Source organism: Myripristis murdjan, chromosome 18 (genome assembly GCF_902150065.1).
Source record: "Myripristis murdjan chromosome 18, fMyrMur1.1, whole genome shotgun sequence".
NCBI classification, from domain to species: domain Eukaryota; kingdom Metazoa; phylum Chordata; class Actinopteri; order Holocentriformes; family Holocentridae; genus Myripristis; species Myripristis murdjan.
The window spans coordinates 22242519-22265058 of record NC_043997.1 but is presented as its reverse complement, the minus strand read 5'-3'; the positions used below and the strand labels follow the sequence as shown (position 1 = coordinate 22265058).

The 22540-nt window shown below is 41.1% G+C and overlaps 1 protein-coding gene across 1 annotated transcript in view; it reads left to right on the top strand.

Moving 5' to 3' along the window:
- The first annotated feature begins 713 nt into the window (after positions 1-713).
- The window catches only part of adam19a (ADAM metallopeptidase domain 19a), a 168145-nt gene continuing 146318 nt past the window's right edge, over positions 714-22540 (top strand). Inside the window, exon 1 of the mRNA XM_030075869.1 lies at positions 714-895. Coding sequence (XP_029931729.1) covers positions 766-895 — 130 coding nt within the window. The 5' untranslated portion in view covers positions 714-765. The remainder of the gene's footprint in view (positions 896-22540) is intronic.

Below are 22540 nucleotides of genomic sequence, written 5' to 3'. Positions count from 1 at the left end.
ATTTCATAGTTATGTCTATTATTAAGATTTTTATAAAACTTTTTTTTGACTAATAGCATTGGAAACTTGTTCAGTACATCAAGTCCATACAAAATGCAAGTAATCTTTTTTTTTTAATATGCTCAGGTTATGTCACAAGTGAAACTAATACTTTTTCATTTAATTTTTATGAAGCAAATATATTCCAATGGTGTACATCATATTAAAAAGTATCAAGCCAATCGTATACATTAAGACAGAATTTGTGAGGGTAAGAACATATACTAAAGCTCCTCTGAAAATACATTTTTTGTTAATACTGGTGGATGTTTGCCTGGTGACAATCAATAACCGGATGTCATTGTAAATTTTATCCACCAATACACAAGGTCACCCTCCTCCCGAATTGTTTATGTTCAGGCACTCATTCTGTATTTTCTTCCCTTTCATTATATTATATGATTGCTTTTCATTTAACAAACCAATTCATCACATATGAAAAAAATGACATTTTATTAGTTTTTTTTTTTTTTTTAACAAGAGGTCCCCTGTAGATATCGGACTGGACCACCAACCCGATATGTACGCCCATGCCGATACATGAGTTCAGTGTAAAAGCAATTTACCAAGAGCGTGTTCAAACATCATACTTGTATTTTGAAGTTCATGCCGGAAATGAGTCATTTTACTCTGGCTAGCTTGGTCCTGCTAAGAATCAGAGAGGGAGGCAAAGGAGGAAAACGGAGAGGCAAGGGAGGACGGTCGGCGGTACCGAGGGTCACAGGGATGTACAGTAAACACAGGCAGAAAAATGCCCAAATATCACCGGCAAAATGTGGACGTTTGCTCATTTTTCTTTCTTTTCTTCTGCTGAACGGCATACTGGAAAGAGCCAGCGGAGACACTGGAGAACAAGGTAAAGAAAAGAGCCGACATGCAGTAAAACTTCTCTCTCTTTTAGTATCTACCAGTTGCGTGTAGAGGCATTGGGGCGTTACTGATAAATGTATGTACTCTCACACGGTTTAACATGAGTCTCTCAATGTGACACTTTAGTTTTTAAATTGAAGCTGACAAGTGTTTTAGTGTAATTCCAGCTCTGAAACTTTCCTTTGAGTGGCTTCGCCGTCCGTTCGCTCTTGTACCGAGAGATGTACAGGGGGACGCCAAAGTCCCTTGAAAAAATTGTCAATGTAATGGGTCCTTGCTTTTCAAGCAGAGACACGCGCATGTTAAAATGTGACTGAAAAGCTTTGGCAAATACATTGAATCCACTTTTGAAATCGGCACAAGTTCAATGCACAAATAAGTATATCAGCCCATAAAAAATGAACTTCACGCCTGGTTGGCTTTCACCACGACCGTCTTTTTAGCCTCAGAACACACCGGGATGTGCGCAGCAAGTAGAGCGAACCCGTCAAAAAAGTTGAGATTTTACTGAAATAAAGTCCTGTTTTTTGTATTATCTCGTTGCCGAATATAACAAAAGACCTTTTCGATTCAGGAAATATTATAACCTATGGCGTACAAGGTGTGTACGTCTATCTACAAGAAAGACAACTTAAATTTCTCGATTTTTTAAATACAGTTTTGGGGTTAATTATCTCTTCATCCCTGAGAGAACGGCACTTCTCGAGGATATAGTTTGGCTTTCGCGAACCACAGCATTTTTTCTTGATTTTAAAGTTCTAGGTTCTAAGTTGTAATATTCGATCTAGATTGTAGACCGTCAAATCAAAGTATAAAATCCAGTTGAAGGAAAGCCGTTTTGTGACACTGATTTCAAATCATTTCCCTCCAGACTACAGAATCAGGTCTGACCTCCTTGCGTGTTGTCCATAAAAGGCAGAGTATTAAGACAAACATTTGAGTTGTGCACTACAGCACACGGGACAGGAGCCAAGTTTTTGCCTTGTCCCAGACAGCTGTACCAGTTAATTCACAAAAAAGTGAATTATTCTTATTAATTATTATTTAAAATGACTTTTCTGGGGGGTGAAATAGCCCTAATAAAACTTGTTAATGGGACTTTCTCTCAAGCTTCAGCAGGGCCTAATTACTTGGCATGGAGTTGTGCACCTTATATCTGAAATGACCTGAAATGAACTGTAAAAGTTTCATTTTTATCTAGGAAGAGTTCACAAAGTTGCCTGATAAAGGCTGGTATGAAGAGTTTACATCATCTGGACCAGTGTCATGTGGATTTAACTGCCCCGGGGCACCAAAAACCTCAAACAATGCCCCCTATTCATAACAAGCAGCTATAAAGAAACAATCTGGAAGAAAATGACTGGTTAATGTGGTTAAAAATCCATGCATGCTTTAGTTCCTCTATGAACTTCTTCACTACTGTCGTAACCTCAGGTTTTTATCAGCTAATGGAACACAAACACAAATCAAACGTGAATGAAAAAAAAAATGTTGTTTTAGTTTTTAGGCAGATACCAGCACCAGGCTGCACAGGAACACCAGCGTAAAATGTGATAGTTCACTGATTCCTGATGCGATATCACCAAAGCCGTAAACAAAATATAAATTCTCCAAAACCAATTTGCGATTCTGAGGTGATAAATTCCCACGTTTGGAATCATGTGTTTTAACAAGGGCATATAACTGTTCGTACCTTCACTTTCTCTCTCTGTCTGGAACTGTGTGCCACCCTGCTGTCACTGAACTTTGAATAAGCACTGTACAAAATGCTGCTCTCTTCTCCTGGTGACAATCAGTTCCACTGGGCTGATTACAGTCACCAGGACAGGAAATGAAGCCTGGCCGCCTGGGTGACCTCTGACCCCCAGAACAGTCAGGTCAGGCCTTTGCTTTGCTTCGCTTCACTTTATCAGAAATCCTGAAGGTCTTTGTTGAGTTTCTGGCCATTTTGCTCCGTTTGGGGATGACTTCATTCAGCTATCACATATGCCCTGTAGATAGGCTATATTTACAAATTGGCCAAGCAGTTGATTTATTTTGAATCATAATAGGCTATACCACACGTCCCACACTCTTCTCTCCCACTGCTGGAAACTGGCCTCATGAATTCTCTCCATCCTGAAACCATCTTCCACCCTCCACTGCGGAGTTCTTAAAAAAAAAAAAACTAATTTATTGTTCTGTTTTTTTTTTTATTGATGTGGTGCTTTGTGTTGTGTTTGATGTTTTGCTCTAGTGCTTGGAGTGCGGTGTCAGCTAGCAGCAAACTGATCGATCAGCCACTGATCATAATTGGCCTGTAAGCATTCTGAACACTCTCTCAAACCTGAGCAAATTCACCTGACTTCTTCCAGAAGCATCGGACAAAAGGCGATGAGCAACTTAGAAAGAAATGACCTGAAAATTTGCCCCAAAAACTAGTATAGAAATTACAAGGACAATTAACAAAAACTTCACAAAAAAATTACAAGAGGAAGATCAGAAACTTAGACAAGAAGCAGCCAAAACAAACACAAAAAAGACAGGAAAAAATTTACAAGAAAATGACCAGAAACTTAGACAAGAATTATTTCAAAAAAAAAAAACAAACAAAAAAACAAACATAAAAACTAGTTAAAAATTACAGGAAATTAGATTTATCGTTATCATAATTAGATATTTAAATGTAATTATTGTAGAAGGAACAAAAAATGTCAAAACTTCCACAAAATTATAAAAAAACAAGAAAAACATAAATTAAATTAAATTAAATTAAAAATAAATAAAAAAAATGTCCACTGGCTACTCGATCACTGTGTCAGCTGGCCGGTCCAGAAAGTTTAGCTTATTTCAGTTGATTGTGTTCAGAAGCAGCTGAATATATGGGACAGAGGGCAGAGCCTGTGCTGCTGTGATGAAAAGCTTCAGCTGCAGCAGGTGAGAACAGGAAGCATGTAGCGGCAGCATTATTGAGCATAGGCAGCAGCATCCTGCAGCCAGAGGAACAAGCTGTTAACCACTGAGCTTACTGTTCACTGAAAGGCCATCATGCCATGTGCCGGGTCAGCCGCTCCTCACAGATAACTGTTTTCCTGGTGAAGCCGCATCTCGTATGCAGCCGCTGTTATGTTCAGAGTGTGACTGAGCCCTGGTGACGGGGATAAGGATCAGATCTCTCGCTCTCTATCTCACAACAAGTCCTAAACCTCATAGAACACAGATGTTTTCTTCCTCACGCAGCTGAGGCTACATGTTGAACCACAGTGTGTGTCTCAGGCGGTGAAGGAGACGTCACAGCCTTCTACTTCAGTGGGGATGTGACAGGTGTAGTCAGTGCTGTAGTGGTAAATATAGAAGAGGGAATGCTACTGTATGACCTCTTGTCAGTGTTCATCATGAGGCAACCATCTGCCAAAATCAACAAAAATAACTAAATAATCATTTTCAAAGGAAGAAGGAAGCGCTGCATGGCTCTAGTGGCTCATATGGCAGGCAGGTGAAAGTCCAGGAGACAAACTCCTGCAAGTGTTGCTTGATATTAATCTGAAGGAGATGCAGACAACCATGGAGGAAAACTAAGGCACTCCGTCTTTGAATGAAACAATGTCATTTATTACTCTGTCTTCTTCAGGGACCCAGAAGAAGACTGAGAGTCGATATGCATCGGTCTGTTTAGCTGCCTTGCTCAAGTAATAAATGATATTGTTTCATTTAAAGATGGAGTGCCCTATTTTTTCCATGGTTGTCTGCATCGCCTATAGATTAATATCAAGCAAGACTTCCAAAAATAACTGAGATTTCTCAGAAAAGCATTCAATTATGACCCTATTTTTGTATCCCTGAAATCCGTTTGGTAGCTGGTATGTCGATATTATCCTGACTTTGTGATACAAGACTGTATCATCTGGGATTATGGAAAGGCAGGGGAGAGAGAGGGATCGCATGCAGCAAATAGCCTGAGGTGGGATTCGAACTCAGCACGCTGCAATCAGGGCTCAGCCTTAGCACATGGTATGCGCTCTTATCCGTTGAGCCACCAGGGCGCCGCCAGGGCTGGATATCGTAATCTTGTGGCATTCATGTTGTCTTTTTCTGGTTTTAAAAGCTGCAGGGCTGAAAATTTCTCATCTTATTAGAGTGTTCCGGCTGTTCTGTTGTTAGCCATCATGCTGTCATTATCCACATTACTACTGGCTGTATACCAAAAATGTCTTTTGTTTAAATATCTTATGAAAGCACCAGTAGTCATCCCGACATTACCATCACAGTATTGTTATAGAGGTATCAGTTCAAGTTATCGTGACATTTGAGTTTTCCGCTAATAAGGACACAGGTAACCAGAGTTGAGGAGGGTTTACCTTAGGCAGTCACGAGAACTGACACTTAGGTACCAAGTTGATGCCAGTAGTTCAAAAATACAACGGCATCCATTTATGGTACAGCTCTGTACATCGTACGTACTGAACGTATAGTTTAGCCTTCAGCCGGCCGTAACATATTCTGCTGGAACTGATGGGGGCAGTATGTGTACGATTTACACTTGTTCAAGTGTGCGCCAACGAAGAGTCGTAGATGGAGGGATTTTGCGTTTGAGGCATTTGCTCAGGGTATAATAATAAATTTGCAAAACAAAATATGCAAATAGTGTCATTGAAGTTTCCAGACAAAAGGAGGAATCTCCTCCAACTTAACAAACGACCTCAAAGACAGCCATGTAATGTTAAATCTTTTCGTTTTCTAATTATGTATAAGCCTGTTTATTATTTCCATATTTTTCTCCTGTCTCTGCTGGACACCGCAATAGAAAAATCTGTGCAATCAAAAAATACAAGCCCAACATGTACAGCTCCACCCTGTTGCATACGTGGTGTAGTCTACACAGACGTCTGAGAGGGGGAATTTAGCCTGGGACGCCAAAAAAAAAAAAATCACAGTTCTGTTTGTTCTCTCTCAGTCCTAAACTCGTGTTTGATTCAGGAAGTCTGCAATGCTATCAAGCAGCTCTATGTGCAAAGCCGTAGCTTTTCCCACGTCTCCGTTTATTTAGTCCACATACCACTTCTTCCTGCACTTTATTATTGGTCAAGCATCATCGGGCTGCTCACGCACACCGTCTCGCCCACAAAGCTAATTGACTGACGGATTCTTTTGAAATCGTTTACACCGGCGCTTCATGCCTTAAGGTAAATATATCTCTGTGGGCAGCGTGTTTTACCTCGGTGAACGGTGACGGGAGCCTTAATTCACTTTGAATATTTATTTTGGCCTGCTCGGAGAGCCGCGTGGGCACGGTTCGCATTATTGACGCACTTTAGTTGGTTTCACTTTGAATGGCACGCTCAGTCAGTCAACGAAGCGTTTGAATTGGATTGCGGGTCGCTGAAACCCCAGTGACCCACCTGCACTCAAACACTCGACCCTGAAACAGTCAGATTAGCTGCCTGCTGAATGGTGCTGCCTGTCTGATGCCTCTGTGCATTTATATAGCCTGATGTCACTATTTGGGCTAGAAAGGTACTTTTGACAGTGGGGTCGTTAGGAGGCTTCTAGGGGGTCCTCGGCAAAATACGCAATACTTTAATTTTACCATAATTCACTAAAAAAGTATGAGGGATCATTTAACATTTTCGTCTTTGTCAGTGTTCAAGTACGACATAGAAACAGTTCAACACTGAAACCTGCACAAATCGACCTATTTCAAACTTAACAGAAAATCACCAGACAAGTTATTTATAATCATTAACATCATATATTTAAACATCTAATCAGTGATGTTGGATCAGTCATATTTCTTGTATTTAAATGCTTGTGAAAAAAAAGGCAGTTAGCAAATTATCAAAAATTTATATTAGGAAAAAATTATCAGAAACCATCAGGAAATTTGCTGTTTTTTTAAATTACAAGAAAAACATATTTGTAATTATTAAAATATATATATTATATATTCTTGTATTTAAATGCGTGTAAAGGGCATCTGAATGCAGACGCTTTTCACAAGTGTGTAATACTGAAACACAAACCAAAGTATCCCTTGATACAAGGGGCTTCACTTCCGTGTTGTCTTGGGGGGTGCACACACATGCGCGCGCACACACACACACACACACACACACACACACACACACACACACAGAAATAAAGCAGTTGTGGTAGTCTTTGCATGCTTCACCGATTTGTACATTTGTGGCAAGGGGTAGGGTTTTCTTTTTTAAGCAAAGTCCCCTAAACTGTTAGATTTTTTACAAATTCGTGACGATTAAAAAATTATGACCCATCCTTACTTCCAGGTCCAGAACATGGAAAGGTTTGAAAAAGTATTCTTTTGAATCTTAACCAGGCTTGTGTGTGAACACTCACATTGGATCAAAAACACTTCTTGGCTGTTTCCGGTTATCAACACACTCCTCGCCCCTCCCAGTCACTCTCCGTGTTAGTTTTCCACACTCTCTCAATCTCAGATATGTCATCAAGAGGTTAAAAAACCCCCCCAAACACTTTTGCTCAGCTGGGATTCAAATAAGCCAGCGCTCAGCAGTTTTTCTCCACAATATCTGCCTGCAACATGGCCCATTTACCAAACAGTGAGCCCCAGCCTGCCCAGGGCCTGCCATCCACATGCTTTTGCAATGCGAGGCCTGTTCTCCAAGCCCGGAGGAATCTGTACGGGATGATTTGAGAGCTCTCGAAAGCGTGGGCTGTTATTTCCACGGGGGGAGGGAGGGAGAGAGAGAGAGGACCAACTGCTCATTCGGCAGAACTGTTGTGTCTGAGCCCCTGAACGTCAAACCTCCATTAGCAGCACGTTCGCCAGCGTCAGCCGCCTCGTTTTCCAGCCGCGCGCCAGACCAGTTTGACGGAGAGGTTGTACCCTTGAAGTTTTAAATTTTTTTTTTTTTTGCTCGAAATGTAACAAGATTGCGTAGTTGTTATTTGTAACACCCACAAAAAGATAGAGTGGAGAGGCCTTTCTGATCGGCTGTGTGGGCTCCTCTCAGAGTCATTATTCATTTCTCCAGCGTTATGTTTATGCTTTGTGTGACCATGGTGTGTAGGTGGAGGTTGAAGAGAGTGCTGTTTCTGAGAGCTTCCTATTAGGATCCAGCGCTATCAGTCCTCCATGTCAGCATGTGGAATAATTCAGCTGTGCAGAAATTTCCTAGCCCCCTTTATGATTAACTGAGAATGAGCCCTCCTTACAAAACAGATTATTGAGCTGTCTTTTTGGCAAGAGCGAGTGTTTGACGCTGTTAAAATGATTACATAACCGGCAGTTTAGAGTTATAGTTTGTTTACGACTTTCTACTTTACATTTCCCCTCAATCATTTCGCAGTGTATGTAAGTCAGTTTATTCATTTATTTTTCACTATTTTTAAAGACTTTTTTTTTTTTTCATTTTAAATAAACATTGAGGCATCAAACCTAGCTCGAAGTTAAATGTTGACCCAGCTAACACCTTAAATTTAAAGTCATGGGTGTGACAATAAAGTTTGTAAGGCGTCCTGTTGTTGAGAAGAGACCTCCGCTCCTCCATGTGGATGTCAGGTGATTGACAAGCGGCCGAGCGTAATGTGATGCAGCGCTGATATGAAAACACGCAGTCCTTGCAAACTGAAATAAGGAGAAAACAGCAACTGACAAAAGCGAATGAAGGCTTCGTGTTTACGTGATGGATTATGTGGCTCTGTGGAAGTTGTTTTTTCATTCTGCACAATAATGCATGGCAACAAAGGCCTCTTCTGAGGGGAGAGAAATGTGCCTGGATATCTCCAGCTATGCTGACTGTTTGCAGACTTCAGCAGGAAGAATGGAAAGCCCATTAAGACCATTGGCTCTACCTTATAAAACACTTGCAATCCTCTAAGTTTTTTTTTTTTTACTCTTTTTTTTTTTAGGCAAAGGCATGTGATTAATTGAATGATTGGAACTGCAAGTTGGAATTATGAAGATCTGAAAGCTCTGAGCACAGAACGTGGAAGGCGTAGATAATTGGTTTCAGCAGTGATGACACACGTGTAGAGCAGTAAAGTTTGTAACACTCACTCGACAACCTAGCACCAGCACTGGTACTGAACATCAGAGAGTCGATGGAAAGGTCCAACACTTCTTCTGCTACAGAAGATTTGTCCCAATCTTGTGCTAAAATTTGTATCCATTGAGGAGATTATCATGGGGAAACCGCTTCTGATAAATAACAAGTCGTGGTTATCTTGACAGCTTCGTCATAGAATGAATAAATCTGGTTTGAGATAACAAGATGACAAACAAGCGTGATCTGCATTTATCACAGGTATCTTGTCAGGTTATGTTCAGGAAGCAATTTCATTCTTTTGAGAGCCTCCCGTGAAAGGTCTGTAAAATGTTACTGCACGGTTTGAAAAGCTATAGGAGTAGGAAAACCTGTGTTTACTGAATATGAAAATGCCCTCCTGGTGTGAGAAAAGGTATACACAATTGTATGTTCCCTTTAACAATCATCAGTGTGGAAATAGAAAAGCACTTTCCCCTTGGAGAGCACTTTGACTGATGCGTCTTACCCGCTCCATCCTGTGGAATAACAGAGGGAAGGGAGAAGGAAAGGAAACTCACCAAGCACCTCATTAAGATTGGGATGAGTTTAGGATTCTTTGAACTGAGAGAGGGTGATAAAGAGAGAGGTGAGCAGGGAAAGCAATGAAGTCAGTGGGGATTTGAGGATATAGGAGCTATAAGTTAAGAATAGGGCTGTGGAAAGGCACCAATGGAGAGCAGGTGGAAAGAGAAGTTGGGGGTGGCGCTCCCGCACTTAGTCACAGAGAGCTCGACTTCATCACTGCCTGGTCTAACCACCCGCATAGACCTCGGGGCATTTTCAAGCCTGTGGTCTGTCTGCTTTGGTCCAAATCGAGTTACACATTGATACTTTGCTGCATTTCCACTTTGGTATGACCCTGTTCCACACGGCAAAAATAAAATACAGCCATTATTTAGCGATAAAAGGACTGTGTCATCCTGTTAATGTTTGAAGGTTGCGACTTAGTGAAGGCATGCAGCTAACTAGGAGATGCATTCACCTGTTGCTGTCACCTCGATCGGAGGAAAACATCTTGCTCCACTTATCCCTGACCGTTGCTGTGAGGGCCCATTTCACCGAAAATACACACTTTGGAGTTGTTGGAGTTCAGTAACTGCCGGTGTTATGCCGAGTTTTGCATCCTTGCCAACAAATGCATCCACTCCTAACCTTAACCTTAGAGCGGACTTTGTTCAGATGCTTGGGGTTTTGGAATAATGGGTGATTTTTTTCAGGATTTTGGGCTGTCAAGCTAATAGGCTTTCGGTCCAGCGGGGCATATTTGGATTATTGGGGTTTCAGAAAAATGGGCCATCAGACCAATGGACTGTCCCATATGTAGCTAGCTTGCTAACATTAGCCTACAACACACACAGCAGCAAATCAGAAATAATGGACCGCAGAATGCTTTAATTGACTAATCAGAATCAACTATTCAACATAACTATGTATGAAGGCCACATAACAGCACAGGGAGTAAGCTAGTATGGTGGCATATCACACTATCACACCAAAACAGTGGAAGTGAATGGGCACAGGTTCTTTAGAATTTCAAAGAGAGAAAAAAATGATTATAAAACGAGTCAACACATCTTGTGTAGCATCACCCAGGTGACGTGAAGCCAAATGAATGCACTCAGTCAAAAAGTGCTATAGTCTACTTACACCTGCACCTATTTACACATAATATTATATTATAAATTTATATTTGCTAGTTTAAAAAACCTACTCTTTCGCGGAGGCCTTTGCCACTCAAAAAGAACTCTTCCTAGCGTGCTTCACTTTGACCTATCAGTATCTTTTTTTATTACCTATTTCTGTATAGTTAGCTGTAGTAGCTACTCACCTTGACGTTTTCACATCACTCAAGTGTGTGCTTTCCCTGAATCCCTAAACAGAATGAAGCCTCTGAGACTGTGTTCGTGTGCATTATGCAGGGCTTGCACTGAAGTTCACTGGGTCAGGCAGTAGAGCTGTAACTAACAATTATTTCATTGTTAATTAATCTGTCGATAATTTCATTTTGAGTTTGTCTGTAAAATATAATTAAAAATGACAAATACCACCAGAAAATCGATGTTTTGAAATTGCTCCCTTAATCTGACCAGCTGCCAAAAAACTCCAAATTATTCATTTTTCAATGATATGAAATGGAGAAACCCAAGCAAACCTTTGCATTTGTGAAGCTGCACCTAGCAACTCATTAATTGGTCATAGAAACTGTAGGATAATTCATTGATTTTCTGTTGATTGTCTTTTGGCTTTGCAACACTTGCACGACATGTTTGAACCACTTTCATGTCATTTTATGCCATTTAATTATTTTGGACAAGGCTGACATGGAACTGTACAAGCTAACTCACCACTGGTGTTTCAACTGAATTTAGGTTGCAGAAATAATGACAAAGGTTTTATGGGTGAACTACTCCTTTAAATAGATAATCCACCCTTGAACACTGATAGATAATGGTTATTGGTGATGTGCCTTGCATCCCTTGCATTTTTTCCCACTGATAGAAGGGCTAGGCAACATGGACAAAATCAAATATCAGTATATGCTTGATATTTATATTGTGATATTTATTTTGTGACGATACTGTAGGGATGACCAGTGGTGTTTTCATAAAATATTTAAACATAAACAAAGGCAAACAAAAAGAGATTTTTGATAAACAGTGATTAATGTGGATATGGTGACGAGGGAGGTACAGACAAATAATATAACAGCTTCAGCAGTCTAATAAGTTTAGAAAATAAAATTCCTTTAATGTGCTGCACCATTGAAAGCAAGGAGAAGACAACACTTATGTCAGATCATGATATTATGATATCAAAATCCCAGACGATGTCTAGTCTGATATCACAATATAGATACGGTATATCGCCAAACCCTAGTAGGTAGATGACCAAATATGTGATGTTGTATGCTTCCTGTACTAGAGAGCGATAACTGTAGCCCTTCAAGTCCTTGGTTTGGAAACATGCAGGGAAACCTCCTCACCAACAAGCTCTCCATTTGATTGCTGTGTTCTCATATTGCCAGATACACCAAGCCAAGGAGGGGCAAAGCAATCAAGGCTTTGAAATATCTGCTCTGGACCAACTAGGCATGAAAATACCCTTAAACTCATGCTGGTTTAAAGTGCTCCTTAGTCCAGCTCAATGGCAGGAGGCTAACAGTTAGCATTTGGAGCATCCAGCCAGTATCCAGCACTCAGTAACAATGAGAGGAAGATAGCACCACTACTGTCCTACAGAACAGCTCGAGAGAAAGTGAAATAATATGAAGTAGTTCAAAACTATTCCTTCAAGGTACTGTGTGTCTCTCAACAACATCCTCAGATACAAAAAGATACTCGCTCACAAAATGTGAAGCTCTCAGGTGAATCAGAAAGTTAAACAGTAACTCGGGTGGAAGCAAATGATGTAAACAGTGATAGCAAAGGTGGCTTGCCTGTGGATTATAAGTTATCTGAACACATCACAACATGCACTCTCACAGGGAAGGCAAATCATGATAGATTTTGAACTGGTGACAGTGTATGACTGTCATATCACCCACGCCTACTTTGTTGAGTTGCTTTTTGTGCTCAGCTCATAATTAAGACCTTTTCGACAGCACTTCATATGCACATTATACTGCATCCATCAGCCTTCAGCTGTCAACTTCTCTCTCTGCCATCACCAACATACAATCATCCTTACCCTCCCACCAGTCTGTCTGCCTCACATTTTGCTCATTTAATATACCCCATCCCCCCACACACACATGCACACACACACACCCCACACACCACACCCCACAGATGAACACAGACACTGTGATTGTCTTTGTTGGAGAGCGTGGACACAAGGTGAACCTAATAGTATTTATCATGAAACCTGACAGTCTATACTTTCACAAGCAGCAAAGTGAATCCAAATTGTGCATCACTCAGTGGAATACTTGAGCAGTAATTTAGCCTATCAGCTAGAGCACTGCTGCAGGAAAACAGCTGTTGCAAGTTGTACACCAGCATATTTTGGTTGATAGATGTTGATAGCATAACTGATGCATTCAGAACTGCTTTTGCTTTAAACTCTGCATGAGAGTTTGATGCAGGCTGCACCTTTCGGCAGACGCTGCTCTGCATGCGTCCTGTCAGATCAATGACAGGCCACTTGATGTTGGAGGAACTTTGAATAAATGTGAACATATTTCTCAAGATAATAGTGCAGTGCAATTTAAAGGGACAGTTTACCTATTTTTAAAAATGTGATATTATTTCCCTTCTCCCTCGAGCTGTTCTGTAGGACAGTAGTGGCTGTATCTTCCTCACATTGTTACTGAGTGCTGGATACTGGCTGGATGCTCCAAATGCTAACTGTTAGTCTCCTGCCACTGAAGTGGACTTCCCCCCAGCTAACATTTACAAATGTCGCTTTCTAAAACATCTACGCACATATGAATACTGAGTGTACAGGAGTGATATTTTTGCTCAAATTACTTTTTAAAACGGTATTTTTGCTGTTATGAACATTGGACACAGAGACAGAAGGAGATTGCTTGAGTTTGCTCTCATTTGTTTTCTTCATTGAACACATGTACGCATGTTGGAGGACTTTCTTCAGAGTGCTAAAAGATAGCTGGCAAGTAATGTTGTGGCTAGCTTCTTCTTTTCCTCCAGTCTCCTCTGTGACACGTTTCATGAACCTTTCAGGCTCCTGCTAGCCACCGTTATCACTGAGGACCAGCACAGACAGCTTAGACCACTTAAGAAAATAGTTGTACTGTTAATAATGTTTTGGCTGCGACCAGCAGCTCTATGGCTTGCTCTGTCAGTGGGTTGGAGTGAGGTAGTCCTGCCCCCTAAACTTCAGCCATGTCCCTTTCTTGATTCGTTAACTGTTTGTTTTAGGCACTTGTGGGAGTCTTCACTGGACTAAACAGAGTTAATTTTTCATAGGTGACGGTTTGCCCAGCCCCGTATGTATTAGCCACTCCCCTTCCGTAACTTATGAACCATTTGTCATAGAGTGTTGTGGGAGGCATTAATGGATCCTTTTTTGTATTGGTTTGGGTTAGTCCTGCCATCTCATTCTGTAAATCCATCAGTTCATTGGTCCACAAAGCTGTGCGCACCCTATAGCAACCACAAATTTCTACCCGTGAAGCTGAAATTTGCCATGTTGTTTGTGAGTGAGTGTCTTAGTTTGTGTGTGTGTGTGTGTGTGTGTGTGATTGTATGCATGCGTGGATTCATGTGCGTACCTGGTCACAGCTATTTTTACCTGTTTTTAAATGGTTTTAACTTTTTTAATGCCATTAAATGCCATGAGTTCTAAAAAGTCTGTTATATCATCAGCACATCATCAGACACAATTTATGTATTTACCAGTTTGAGTGGATTAGCATTTAAAGCATCCAACTAGAACCTATCGCTCAGTAAGGATGACAGCAAGATAGCACCAGAACTGTCCTCCGAAATTTTACGTTCTCCATAAAATTTTGATATTTTGAAAATATCAAAATTTTCTAAGTAAGTGAGTTTTTCCTTTTTAAAATTGGGAAAAGTGACAACCCTCTTGCTCTCTCTTTGTTACTGCCTCTCTCTGATGCAGTAATACAAACTTTCCAAGGCCATACCCAATTTCATGAAAAGTCCCTGAAGTGGGTTATGGCAAAAAAGAAAAAAAAAATTATCTATTCACATTCAACCATGGCGCTCAATGGCAGGGAAAGCACACACTGTGCTGTCTCAGTTCTCTATCACTCTATGCTGGGCATCTGCCCCTGGGGAAAGAAAGAAAAAGGCAGGGAGGGAGATAAAAAAAAAAAAAAGGGCGACGTGGGATTCGGCACATGGAGTTGGATTGGGCATGCATGATGTGGAAGAGTGCGGTGGTGCCAATGCAAACAGCAGAGCTTGTCTGTTAACGCATCATCACCCAGAGTGAAAGCAGGGGACAGCACAAGAATAGGTGATAATAGGCCAAAGGGAGGGTGGGTTCACATCCGATAAACTTCAACCAGCTGATTGTTGAAATTAGCCACTTTTATCTCTTCTCTCTTGGAGTCTCTAGAGAGCCCCTTCCAGTTTCTTTACAAAGCAAGTCCAGACACTCATTTCTCAAGAAGATAAAGTATTTGGTGTGTATTATTCCTCTTTCTTCGTCCCTCCCTCTCCCTGTTCTCTCTTTCTCTCTATCTCCAAGCCGCTGGAGTAGCTGTCAGATATAGATCACCCCCTCTCATTGTTTTTCCCTAACACCCTGCAGCGATGACTTGCCGGGCGAGCGCCGGGTGTGAAGCCTCGTGAGCGTGAATCCTCTGGCTTTCTCTCTCTTGATGTTGGCTGAGAGTCCCTCAGGGTCTGCAGAGGAAAAGAGTGTAAAAAAAAAAAAACTGTGTCAGAGGTGTGTCTGTTTGTGCAAGAGGCATGGAGGAGAAGAAAAGGCTGTTGGGAGGGGGGGTGGTATGAAATCAGCGCTGACAGAGAGGAGAAAGTAAGAATGTTACTGTGCATGTGACAGGGAGGACAGAGCGAGGGGATGAATGGCAGCACAAAGAATGTGGGAAAAAAAGAACCGAGATAAGATTGAATGTGCTCACTGATGTTTGTGTGTGTTTGCTGGTGAGAGAAGCCACTGAGACAGTATGCAGTTGCATGTGTAGGCTGATGCCAGTATCTCTGGACCACAGCTGCTGGTAGGTGATATTTTGTGGTATCTTTAAATATTTTCATGGTGAAAAATTCCATGTCTTCAGTGTCTGCCTTTGCACAACACTGTTTAGGTGCATTTTGCCGTATTGAATAAAAGAAAATTCTTAACGGCAGTGGCAAATATTGAATAATATCCCAGAAATGTCACTAAAAATTTATAGGCTTGCTTGAGGTAGGTGTACTTTTTATTTGCCAAAAAAAAAAAAAAAAAAATACATTTGTTGAAAAAAAAAAAAAGCAGTAGGCACAGCTGGACAGATGAAGAAAACAACACATTCTTTATCTCATACACAAGAATGAGAAGGACCATATTAGTTGGTAATAGGAAACATATTAAAGAGTTGTAGGAAGATTGCGTCCATCTTTGGAAAACTAGGCACGTCAGTGTGGTTTGGTGAACAAACTGGTCACCTGTAGCAACGGTCAGATGATGGCAAATTTTAAAATTTAGCAACATTTTGGCCATGAAACTTAATTGGATATTTCTTCTTCTGATACAAGTCCACCAGGCTTATTTGTTTGAGGAACACATTTGAAATCTGTCTGATCTTAGCAACGCTGCGCTGTGTTCAACCCAGACTGTCATTCTGCACATCTTTTTGTCCATCTTCGAGGTGCGATATGATGATGTAGACCTGTGATGTTTCAATGGTCAGGTTAGTAAAGGTTTTTGTGCTTTGAAACAATGCCCCCAGGATGAATAGCTAATGTTAGTTTCATAGATGAGGTCCACTACGGGCAGCACCTCTCATTCCTTTTGACCTGAATTGCACCTCTTTCCTACTCTTGAATCCACTTGGCTACATGTGGGGAAGCCATGTGAGTGCTTGTTGAATTACTTGCTATGCTCCTATATTGGCCCGAATAAGCTCCTCCTCTGCCCTCCTCTTCACCTCCTCACTGCTTCAGCTTCATCCAAGGCCTCTCTGAAACTCCACATTCTACTGATCCAAATAACCAAATTTCAGATGAATTGTCAAAGTGCCTCATGAGTGAGCACTACAGCGACAGAAAAGATGTATTTCAAGCGGCTTACCTTGTAGCTGAAAGTCTGCAGTTTTGCCACATTTTCAAATTGAGGCTCAAAGACAATGTAATCGAGGTAATCCAACAGGAGCCTTGCCAGAGTAAATGTATTGTATTTATATATAAATATTCATATATAGCCCCATATATCAGCAAACTGATATATGCGGGTCTAATTCTGGTAAGAATGAGTGAAAGAAGAGCTTGAGCGTGAACATTTCAGTGTTCAATGCTTGAAAAGTCAGCGGCCTGCCGTGCCAGCCGTTTTCCCAGTTTCACACTGGTTGGTCACATATGGGTTGGCGTTTCTGTTGGGGAACAGCAGCCCAGGCTGCAGCAGCTGCTCTGCCAGCCCATTTCGCGCTTCCTAAAACTAGACGTTACATTTACAGCCTGCACTGTCCAAGTGTGTTCTGTCAGTGAAAACCAAAAACAGGGAAGTGTTTTTCCTCAGGGACCTTGGTTAGGATGGCTCCCTCTGAGAGAAGTGATTCAACACAGTCCGAAAATTCAACATTTTTTACTTCTGCTTTTCATGGTAATAGTGTTTATTTATGTTTTCCAAGTTTGCCGCTTCAGGGCAGCAACCCTGCTATTGGTGCATGCTTCTCAAGTCCAAACTTAGTTTGTTGTGGCCGTGATCTCTGGGTGGCGAGGACAGAACAAGTTGCAAAACACAGGTCTCTCTTGTGCATTTGTCACTCCAGTTAATAGAAAGCATTGCTATGTGGCAATAATTGAACTGTTTTTAGCCTATTTCCAGAAAAATCAATGCGATTTGGGCCTTTTGAAATGCAAATGATCCCCTGCTAATTTTGTGTTTCCTAATCCTCGGACACTACTAAGCTTCCAACTAACATAGAAAGCATAGCTTGGATGCAACTGATTTTGCGCTTAAGCATCTGAGAATGGTGGGGATGAATCACATGGACTGATTTCCCGCTGAATAAAGAGCAGCCAAAACTTCAGCCAGAAGAAGCAGCTTGAAACAATGGGAAAGCGATAGTGTGGAAAAAATGATTGTTCTCTCTGAGCTCTTTGCTCTGTTCTGCAGTTATTTGAAGTTTCACAATTTTCTCATGGGTCACTGAGGTGTCTAATGCAGGGAGAGAAAATGACCCGTGACTCCTGCATCAATTAAAGCTGCAATCCACAATTAAGCAGTGCTACAGCAGGGATGGCATGCTTCTCAGTCTCTGGTATTACCTTATCCTCCAGATTATTTATCTGCTGTGGTGTTCTCAGTGGTGTTCTCAGTGTGTTTGATTGTTCAAAAGCCTTGTATTGTCTTCAGCACTCTATTAGTCTTATTTTTATCTCTATCTTCTTCTCTGCTGCTGCGATGACCCAGTTTCCCCATGGGCATCATTAAAGTTTCATTTAATCTCATCTGATGTAACTGAAAATGTCCCTCATTCAACTAAAATGTTTGCCAAGCCATATGCACCCATCTAGTGTACTCTAGTGTAGAACTTAACCTAATTACATAAGTACCTTATGTCTACTCAAACAAATGAAGGAAGAAACAGAGTGTTTAATTAACACATTGTTTCGGCATTTTGGTGCAGACTGTGTGCTAACTGAGAGACCAGCTTTTTTTTTTTTATTTTAAAGTAAAGTCCACTCACCCTTAGGATTTATTCTTTATTATTACTCACATTCTTTATTTAGACTGTAGGAAATAAGCAAAGGAAAAGAGATGGAAATTTATGTCTGAGGCCCATGGGGGAATACAAGAGGTCAGTGCACCGAGCCATTCAACTAACACAGCACAGAAGCAGCTTTTTCTTTAGGGCTGCAACTAAAAAAATACATTCTTTTGATTATTTTTTCAATTTGCATCTATAAAATGTTAAAAAAAATAATGACAAATACCTATGAGAAGTTCTCACAGCCCAAAGTGATGTCTTTAAATTGCATCCTTAATCGGATCAGCAACCAAAAGAACTTCCAAATTTTATTCACCCAAGAACTGCAATGTTTTGCTTCTTTAGTTAATATAATCAGGACATTTTGCAAGTTTGCAGGGCTATGTCCTTCATACATTTCATCTACTTCCTATACACGTGTATATAGACAACTCAGGTATGCAGAGGTTGTGCTATTTGTATTGCTGAAAACAGCAATGAATTCTTTGCATTTGTGAAGCTACCTACAAATGTTTGATAATTTTACTTGATAAATGTCTGAAAGGATTAATCAAATAGTTGTTTCAGCTCTATTTATATTTTTTCAAACAGTTGTCAGTTCTTCTATTTATTCACTGGTATCGTAAACGTATTGCCATTCCTGGGTGTTATGCCAAGTTTTATTTGCTCTTTAAAATGTGCTTCTCATTGTGATGTCTTCACCGTTATTTTGCACCGCTGAAGAAAATGACGTAAACTTCTCAATTTTATGGATTATTTTACTAATGCTGGCTTTTACAGTAAAAATAAGCTGTGACCCAAACTCAAGCATCCATTGGTTCCACAGGGAAGTTGTCAGGCCAAATGTGAAGCGGGTTTTTTACATGGCACAATTACATAGGAAGCCAATTTAAAGACGGGAATAGACTTTAATTTGTGCCGGGCGATGTGAAGTTCCGCACTGTGAATGTGATAATGTGAAATTCACGTCATTCGTATATTTGCGTGAGTTGAAATTTTTCAACTTGAGCAAAAAATTCATGTCCATTTCCACAATGTGAAACTTCAGTTTGCATTTGGTCTGAACATACCATGAGTCTAATTTTCTGGCAGCAGCAGTATCAGATGTGCTTGGAGTCATGTGTTTATCGATGACCTATCGCATTATGATCGGTTACTCCAGGAAATCGGGTGAGGGGAACATAATTATATGTTATAGCTCTATTAGAGGCAGCAAATAGTGATTGTTCGTGTTTGTGATTATTTTAAACTGTCGGTGAAAAATGTTATATAGTTCACTTGAATATAACATAAGAACAGATTAACACATGCCTCTTACACTTTGGCTTACGTCTGTGGTTTCCAAAGTGGGGTCCTGGGACTTCCAGGGGTCCCTGAAAGCCTCTCAGGAAGTGCCCTGCAAAATGAAGACTAGTTTAAGTTTACTATTGTTAAATTAACTTGTAACTGTACAAAAAAATCTATGCTCTTATAATTAAGATCTCACCACTTAGAATCTTTCGGCCAGTGCATAAAGTATGACCACTAAACAATTTAATGATTAACACAAACCAAAATGTCTTGCCCTATCAAGGCTCCAAGGTCAGAGTAATTTCAAAAGGGGGGTCTGCAGCTTAATGAATGTCAGCTTGGAAAATCTTAGCTTAGACTACTGTAGATTTCCTGTAAAGAGCCATCTTCACTTGAAAATTAGTTGGATATTATTTATAAATCTGTAGATTAAACATAGCTATTAGATATCTTTATTTTTGTACATGTGTTCACACCACAGACAACTTTTTGTTCCCTTGTCAATCAGTCTTTTGTTTATCAGGTATGAAAAAATCTATAAAGATTCATAAATATTGTACTATTCAGCTTTTTCAGCTAAACATTAACTAGCGATAATTAACATACCCCAACATGTTTCTGTCTGGCCTAAACCAATCTGCCTGAAAACATCCTGGTAACCAATTATGTCGTATGTCATCCTTAAATGCAGGACGCTGAGCACATCTGGTGCCAGCTGCTTGTTTGGAAGGAAGAATCAGGTGATTAGCATGAAGAGTGATAGTCAAAAAAAAAAAAAAAAGGAATGCCACTTACAGAAATTCCAAGAAATTCCAACAAGATGTCACAGGACTGGGCTCACTGTTTGACAAGTGTGTCTGTTTGACTTCTGGGAATTTCAGTGCAAAATCAACTAAAAGTGATGCTTTGGTTGTCCATATGGGAGGTACACAGAGTCGTAATGGTGAAGGAGAGAAGTTCTGCTTCAGTAAACATACCGATCCTGTCCCACACTGTCATCAGAAGAAAAACAAATTCATCCATCCATGTCCTCACATTTGACATCTTCGCTTCTCTCACTCAGACCTGAAAGCAGAGGTACAGAATTGGTATGAAAAAGTAAAGATTCCCCCTGATCAGCTGTGCACTTTCCTTCATGACTCCCGCTTGTCCAGGGTGTATTACATTACATAATACATTTTGTCAGAAGCCCTCTGGGTTTGTCAGTGTTTTGACAAACCGGATTCACAGCAGCACTGCATTTCCAATGAGGATTTAAAATCTAGCCAAGTGGGTCACTTTTCTTTAGAGAGTGGCGAGGGGCTGAGCTTCACCTCTAAACACTTTTCCATCAGGAGTTTTTAAGTTTGCGAGGCTACCAACTTGTCAAATTTAATACCAGAGGAGCTGAAAAATTCAGTGTATGGAATATAACACCTTAAACATAAATTGATTCTCTCTGCATCCAGGGGTGGCCATTTTTGGAGGGCGTGCTCAGCTGCCTCGCTTGAAGTTTAGTACAACTCATCCGTCTCCTCCTGCCTCAGAGCGGTTGCAGAGGTCATAACGTCGCGAAACTTTTTGGAGACTGCTCGGCGCTCTGCAGCCTCTCCTATCCACATAAAGACACACAAAACTATCCAGCTGTACTAACACAGCTGTAATAGGAGACAAGACAGAGAGGGAGGGTGAGGAACAAGACATGAAAGGAGGTGCTTAAAAGATCCTTTACCATAGAGAGCTCTATCTCTCTCTCTGACTGTGAACGGATGCCCTGAGGTTGGCGTATGAGCAGGCGGATAAGACGGTGTATCCAATGAGCTCTCTGCTAAACTGGGGAATGAGGTTTAGGATCTAGGTTGGGGGAGCGGCCCCTCTCATCCTTCTTCCCTTTCCTTATCCTCTTCCATCCATCCCTCCATCCATAGATCCATACATCCATCCACCACCTCTTCATTCTTCCTCTGCAGAATGGGCAGATGAGCTTAGTCGGCACGCGGGTAGCAGCAAACACACACATTTTGTAATTGAAAAGCTTCGCTGAAGACTCTCTCAAAGTGTTACAGCCACTGAAGTGAAGCAAAGGACAGGCGTGATTTGTTGACTTGGAGGATGGTTGTCGCATCTGCCTGGTGTTTATTAACCGCCCCGAAGCCTCGTCTCGCCGCATTCGATCATTTTGGGGAGCAGCGTGATGGAGAACCTCATCCCCTCCACCCTCTAATGCCTCTGCTGAAGCTATTAGCCAGCCTTAATGTTTTCTGCAGAGAGGATGCTGTAATGATGGGAGGCTCCAGACCGAACGTGTCATTTGTTGACTTTGGCACTGAATGAATATTGAACACAGAGGTTCATGTTTCCTGGGCCACATCCTGGCACTACATTCCCAAATGCTCACTTCATCCAGTTTGAAAAATGTACAGTTTCATACCAAAAAAGGCTTGGGATGCTCCGAAGCTTCAAACATTTCCTTGAGAAATGTGTCAACAGCTGCGAGGGGGTTAGTGAATTTGGACTGCGCTTCGCACCGCCAGATAACATGTTTCATACTCAATCTCAGTCAGAGTTAGAGGATATTTGCAAGGCGGCTTTTAATCCTATTTTGCAGTTTCGTTTCAAGCTTTTCTTTATGGGCGACTGTGCCGAGAAGTAGCATGGCCTATTGCATGTGGCCACGGAGTCTTTTTCTGTCCTCATTCTGCCTCAGCAGAGAAAACATGAATCTGAGACAAATTGAGTCACTCAGTACCATTCATATCCAAAAGTCGGATCAATACCACATCTTTGCCATTAGCGCTTTTCTCTCAGCTGAAAATGGACGCTGCAATAACTGTAATTTTCCATGTTAACTCATGTGGATCAGGGCTGTTACTGTGTGGAGACATGTGCTGTCTGGGCCGTATGCAGTGGTGCTGGCGGGTGGGGGTTGGAGGAGTGTTGCATTGTGGGAGGA